The following is a 6,908-nucleotide window of genomic DNA, read 5'->3' as shown; positions in this document are numbered from 1 at the left end:
TGTGTGTGTGTGTGTGTGTGTGTGTGTGTGTGTGTGTGTTTGTGTGTCTATGCTGATGGGAGCACTGCCACCGGGATAGGCAGTAGGGACTTTAGTAAATGGCCAGCACATCTACACTGAGAGCTGCTAGTGGTGACAAGGTGGGGCTGGATGGGGGAGGCTGAATAGTGAAAGTGGGAAGATGAGGTCTTAAAGAGACAGCAGTTGTCACTGTCTGTTCATTTGGTCAGTGTCACAACTGAGTAAGTGTTAAAAAAACAAACAATGACTATCCTGTGCATTGAATTATTTACCATTTGTTTACATTATCTGGGTAAATACACAAAAAGCGCTTTCTTTTTCCTTTCCTTAAAGAGTTAGTTCACCCAAAAATGAAATTTCTTCCATTAATTACTCACCCTCATGTCATCCCAAACCCGTAAGCCCTTCGTTCATCTTCTGAACACAAATTAAGATATTTTTGATGAATTCTGAACTACACATAGGCAGCAATGTCAATGCACCTGTTGAGGTCCAGAAAGGTATTAAAGACATTGTTAAAATAGTCAACGTGACTACAGTGGTTCAACCTTAATGTTATGAAGCGACGAGAATACATTTTGTGCACAAAAACAAAACAAAACAAAATTGAAGACTTTATTTAACAATTTGTACTGTTGTCATACGCAGTTGACAACGCAGTGCAGGCTTCTGAGTTCTGCTCAGAAGTTGCTCACGTGTACACCGTCTGCCAATACTGAGCTGGCGTTTGGACGTAAACACAGAAGCTCTGCACTGTGTTCACTACGTCAACTGCGTATGACAACAGTTCAAATTGTTAATAAAATCATTATTTTTGTTTTTGCGCACAAAAAATATTCTAGTTGCTTCATAACATTAAGGTTGAACCACTATAGTCACGCTCACTATTTTAACAATGTCTTTAATACCCTTCTGGACCTCAAAAGGTGCAATGACATTGCTGCCTATGTGTAGTTCAGAAACCCTTGGATTTCATCAAAAATATCTTAATTTGTGTTCCAAAGATGAGCGAAGGTCTTACGGTTTTGGGACGATATGAGGGTAAGTACTTAATGACAGAAATTTCATTTTTGGGTGAACTAACCCCTTAATGTAGTGTTAGTTCATATGTAATGAAGGGCTGTCAATAATTTATTAAAATAGAAAGCTTTTCTATGTAGTCTATGTAAAATTTCATTTCAAGTGCTTCATTAAATCGCTTACAGTCAATTATGTTCATGTTCACAGTCAAATTTGTGTTGAATTTGCTGATCAAAACAAGCCCATTAGCTTGATTTCACACATCCTGCTCCACTGGATGAGCATCATATCTGCATTTATGTATCATGTATGATTTCAGCTTCAATGAAAACAACTTGTTCAAAACTGCTTACATAAAAAAATAAATAAAAAATAAAAAAATCAACCTTGACAGTCAAAAGTCAAATTTAGGGCTGAGAGTTTCCTTGCATGCAACCATCCAAAGGTACTGACAGAAATAAAGCGATTCTGGTTACAAAGGAAGTATTCTGAGTCACTATATATCTGAGGATGACATGACAGGTCATGAAACATGACCCTGCTAAGACATCCACCTCACATCCTCACTGTTGCCTAAAATCATAAAGAAATCCATAAGCTAATTTAAGCCATTCTCCTTTTCAACCACACAGCTTTATTTTCAGAGCCTTGTTGATGTAAGTTGTCTAACATTTCAAGTCATGGTGAAAGGAAGAAATCTTGGATAAGCCATATCAAATATAATGCTTACAGTATGTAAGGCCATCCAAGGTTATGTCTTGATTTTTGTATATTAATACACACAAAAATATATTTAAATATTTTTATATTTACATTTTTAAATTAAAACTTAATATAATATAATATATAATTACTCATCTCACTTGCACAAAAAACAGATTCAGTATTCCTCAAAATGAATAAAAACAGTAAAACAGAAACTCAATAAACAGAATATTATGCAAACCTGTAATTAACCTAAATTTGTTAAATTACACATATACATTATGTATTTAATCTCACATTATTAAGCAATTTCTTTGCTGCTGACCTTTGATGATCCAATTCAAACACACTAATAAGCAAAAATGACTTTAGACAAACATCATATGTGTGTTGCATTTTTATTTATTTATTTATTTTATTATTGCTGAAGAGTGTTGAACTTTCTTCTCCCGCATCCTATTGTTCTGTGATCCAGAATGGCAGCACAGCTGAAAGGTTTGTTTGAGCTGCGCCCTCTACTGGACAGGTGTGAATTTGCATTTCTTTCAACCTGAGGCTTATTCGTTTTACTTTTGGTGTGAAAGGGCCTTTACATTTGCCAAAAATAGAACTTTTTCTGTTATTAAAAAACAAACAAAAAAGCCCAGCCCAGATGAGGGAAAGCAACAGAAGTAACGCAATATTGTAATGCATTACTTTTAAAAGTAACTTTGCCCAACACTGGTTAAAGGTGACATTTGTACCACTGCAATCCTTCAGACAGAAGGAAAGCAGTGTTTAGTATGCGCCTGTGGGGGGTGCTCCAGTAACACTATTTCTAGATCATTTACAGGTCAGTGATCACCATGTGCACTTAGTTTTGAAATGGAAAAAAAGAGACATCATATTTCAGTTCTTCTAAAATACAGCTTTAATAAATAGGTTATAAATGCATCTTGGCTATATTACCTGTTAATGTAGGAGAGACTGAAAGATGATACTTGATGGGTAGACATGCATACATTTTATGACTGTTCATTCCATGAAATTGTCTATTTTACATGAATAAAAATTGAATACATTTCCTTCTGCTATTCTACATTTTTTTTGCCAGTAATTATATTTATAGTTACATGACAGCTCTGATCATAGCAAAACTAGTGTGATTTACTACAAGACAAGTGTCATTAATGCCCGCATACTGTGCTCATACATGGCATATGATTTTAAATATTGTCATATATAGTATGCTTGGTGTTGGAATTTTGCTCTATGTCAAAAATGTACATTTATAGTAGATACATTCACTTTAAAGTTAAAATAAGGGACCATGAAGAGAGGAAAATCTGTTTTCTGTATCACATGCAATCATCAGACTTTCCAAATCTTCTGTAAGATTTAAATTGTAGATGCATCTAATGAAGCAATTTTATCTTTTCCCAAACAAAATTATTAAGGTTATTAATGTTATTTATGTCTTTAAACACTGTGTCTCATTCAGTGCCCTTTAATCACCCCAGCCCACTCCTGTAACTCTGGCTTTAACTAAAAATGCATAGTGTCAAAATCATAAATACAAATCTGAATAAGGACACCCACTAAGATTTTTGGTAAATTTAGAAGAAAAAAAAAAAAAACACAATGGTGGTTTGCATAGTTATTTCTTCAAAGAAAATATCCAGCCTAATACTATACAAAGGAGCTGAAATAATAATGTTCTAGCACATGGTTTCTTCACTATAAACTGTTATATGTATGCACGATAAAGGGATTTCAGTCTCATGAAATGCACTTCAAACTTACCAGGCCCAACGACTCAACTGTATGACCAAGATGTTGTTGTTCGTAGATTTTGTGAATGTATCCGGCCCCTTTAAACGTTTGGGCTAACGGTCTTAAATGAACTCGCTCACTTTCAACATGATACTGCTTTTGCTGTGACCTTTCATGCAGAGACTTTGAAGTTGCTCCCCACCGAGCCCTGATCCAGAATGCCCCGGAGCACACAGCATTAAAAGGGGCTTGCTGGAAGACAGATGGCCTGGGGAACACGCCCTGCCTGCACACCTGGGTATACAGTAGATCACCCTGAGAGGGTGTTGTGTCCTAAAGTCAAATTCAGCTAGGCTGCAACCAAAATTGCATACTTCCCTACTATCTACTATATAGTAGGAGAAAAACAGTATGTGACAAACGAAGTATGTCCGAATTCACAGTTCTCATAAAAGAGTGGCCAAAAAGTACCTGGATGACCTAATACTTCTGGTGAGATTCTGAAGTGTGCATTCGATGGACACTTTACTATCCCATAAGGCCACGGGAGAGGATTTGTGAATGACAGTGAAGCGATGCAACTTACACTGGCAGTTTCACATAACAATGACAGCATTGCGGATGTAGTATGTCCGGATTACATTCATACTACACACATTCAGTCTATATAGATCTTATTTTTTAGCTATCGTGAATTACTTACCTACCTAGAGAGTATGCAATTTCAGATGCAGCCCTAGTGTCATTCCTCACAATGAACTTGGCATCACTGGGTTTGGTAGAGGATGAACTGACTGGCTATATGGCTACGCTTTTCAGTGGAACAACAGCGCCACCTTGTGGTGAGGAATGTGAATTAACATTGTAAAATGAACATGAAAAACACAGAACAAAGGTTCTTGAGATCTGAACTGGCAATGATAGATAGCTAGGTTCTTTGAAGAGTAATATTCAATTCTAATCCATAAACTAAGCAAAATCCTCCCATATTCCCCAACAAAGTTTTGGTTCATTTTTCTCAAGTATACAAAGTTTTCAGATACAGTAAAATATAACTAACATCAAGAAAAAGTGCTTTTGCTCTCACTTTCATGTCATGTATTCCTCTAGTTTCAAAAACCTTCACGTACCTCTTCTGTTTGTGCTCTATAGAATATAAACGCTCTCTTCAGTGGCCTCTGAAGAAAGCAAAGGCTGCCCATAAATACAACAAAAATAGCTGTGCACACTCTGCATATTAAATTGACATCCTGTATTTACTCGAGCCTAACTTTGTGCCTACTGTTAGTGAATAATAGATTTCACAGGTCCGAGTTTGATCACATGTCCATGTTGAAGGCCCTCATTAGAAGATCCAGATCTCCCACGCTTGCTGCCTGGAAAAGTTCTGGCTGGTCCATGAGTGAGAGGGCGATCCGCAGAGCTGCCCAGATGTTGCTGGACATCACCTGATGACTCCTGCTCTTCCTCTGCTGGTGCAGAGCTGTCAGGAAGTTGCTCACTGCCTCTCTGCGAGAGAAAAGAGAGAGTAAAAACATTGAAATAAAGTTTTAGACTTTATTTGTTCAGCCTTCTGCTTTAGTCTGCTTTAGTATCCACACTAAGGAGACATACAGTTCTTTCCCATTAATCCTTGCTCATTGGTTCAGTTCATTACCGATGTGCCCCCAGGTTGATGCAGCTGATGCCGAGGTTGTATCTCGAGCGGATGAAGCCTGGCTGGAGCTCCAGAGCTCTGGTGTAGGCCTCCACTGCCTCCTCACTGCGGTCGCCATTTGCCAGTGTGGCCCCGAGCCGATTCCACAGTAGATAGTCCTATGAAAACACAGAATTGGCAGAGTAAAGGGCAGTCTAGGACAATGGGTTTCCAGCTGGGTTCCAAGGACCACTAGGGGGTCGCAAGGTGGTACTATTATGGCATATTAAATTTTATTTATATCACAAAGTGCTTTACAATAAAGCAAAGCATTACAATAAGAATAACACTTCACATGAAAACAAGTCAAACTACCATAATTAAAGAATTAGTTTCACTTTCAAATGAAAATTAGCCCAAGCTTTACTCACCCTCAAGCCATCCTTGGTGCATATGACTTTCTTCTTTCTGATGAACACAATCGGAGATATATTAATATCCTGACGCATCCGAGCTTTATAATGGCAGTGAGCGTTACCAACGAGTATGAGCATGAAGAAAGTGCCTCCATCCACATTCATCCATCATAAACATATTCCACATGGCTCCGGGGGGTTAATAAAGGCCTTCTGAAGTGAAGCAATGCATTTGTGTAAAAAATATCCATTTTAAACAAGTTATGAAGTAAAATATCTAGCTTCCGCCAGACCGCCTTCTGTATTCAACTTAGGAAGAAAGCGCAACGCCTCTCGTAGTTCAAAAGCTTACGCTACGTCCTACACCTTCCATATACAACTTACGGAAAAAGCTTAACTGACGTGACGCCAGTTCGTTTTTTTACGTAACTTTACGGAAGGCAGAAGCTAGATATTTTACTTCATTACTTGTTAAATATGGATTTTTTTTTTTTTTTTTTTTTTTTACACAAACGCATCGTTTTGCTTCAGAAGGCCTTTATTAATCCTCCTGGAGCCGTATGGAGTACGTTTATGGTGGATGGATATTTCTTCAGCTTCATACTCGTTGGTATCTCTCAATGCCATTATAAAGCTCGGATGCGTCAGGATATTTATTAATATATCTCCGATTGTGTTCATCAGAAAGAAGAAAGTCATTTACACCTAGAATGGCTTGAGGGTGAGTAAAGCTTGGGGTAATTTTCATTTGAAAGTGAACAAATCCTTTATTATAATATAAGTTTAAAAATTAAACTCGCTTTATAATGATAAAAGATAAAACTATTATACATAAAATGCATAACAAAAAATGGAAATATACATATTTTGAATGCTTCAGAAAAATTAATTTCCAAAATCATTACAAGCTAAAGTAAAAAGATGCATTTTTAGCTTTAATTTTGTATTAATTTTCAAATGTATACATTTAACAGTAAGTAGAAAAAGTTACACTATATATATCAACTTAATAAAAAACTAGGTACAATGACATGAAAGCCCATCATTTATTTTTGAAAACAACATATTGTCTCGTTAATCATAAAGTATGTTACATAATTATTTTTATACCATGGTCTGTCTGAATACTTGATTCTGACTGGCTGGAAGGCGGTTCTTTGCCTCCACGTCGTGCATTAAAATTGTTTAATGCACAGCTAGCCATGGATTATCCCTTAAATTACATACCACATACCACATTATATTAACAAAGCTAAAAGTGGTTAAACAAATTTTTGTGTGTGTGTGTGTGTGTGTGTGTGTGTGTGTGTGTGTTTTCAGTTATCCTTAGGTTATCAAGCTTCAGCTTACTAGCTTAA

The 6,908-nt window shown here is 36.8% G+C and overlaps 1 protein-coding gene across 5 annotated transcripts in view; it reads right to left on the bottom strand.

Annotated features, from left to right (window-relative positions):
* Positions 1-2,252: 2,252 nt before the first annotated feature.
* pex5lb (peroxisomal biogenesis factor 5-like b) overlaps positions 2,253-6,908 on the bottom strand; it is a 58,285-nt gene continuing 53,629 nt past the window's right edge. For 2 of the 5 annotated variants that reach the window (XM_051876167.1, XM_051876156.1), the window contains exons 13-14: positions 5,156-5,313; positions 2,256-5,007 (exon numbers count right to left, since the gene is read on the bottom strand). In XM_051876167.1, coding sequence (XP_051732127.1) covers positions 4,818-5,007; positions 5,156-5,313 — 348 coding nt within the window. In that variant the 3' untranslated portion in view covers positions 2,256-4,817. Of the gene's footprint in view, positions 5,008-5,155; positions 5,314-6,908 lie in introns of all 5 variants that reach the window. The other 3 variants (XM_051876192.1, XM_051876177.1, XM_051876185.1) reach the window with 3 other exon arrangements.

The sequence above is a fragment of the Ctenopharyngodon idella genome, chromosome 2 (assembly GCF_019924925.1).
Source record: "Ctenopharyngodon idella isolate HZGC_01 chromosome 2, HZGC01, whole genome shotgun sequence".
NCBI classification, from domain to species: Eukaryota; Metazoa; Chordata; class Actinopteri; order Cypriniformes; family Xenocyprididae; genus Ctenopharyngodon; species Ctenopharyngodon idella.
This window is presented reverse-complemented; position numbering and strand designations above follow the sequence as displayed.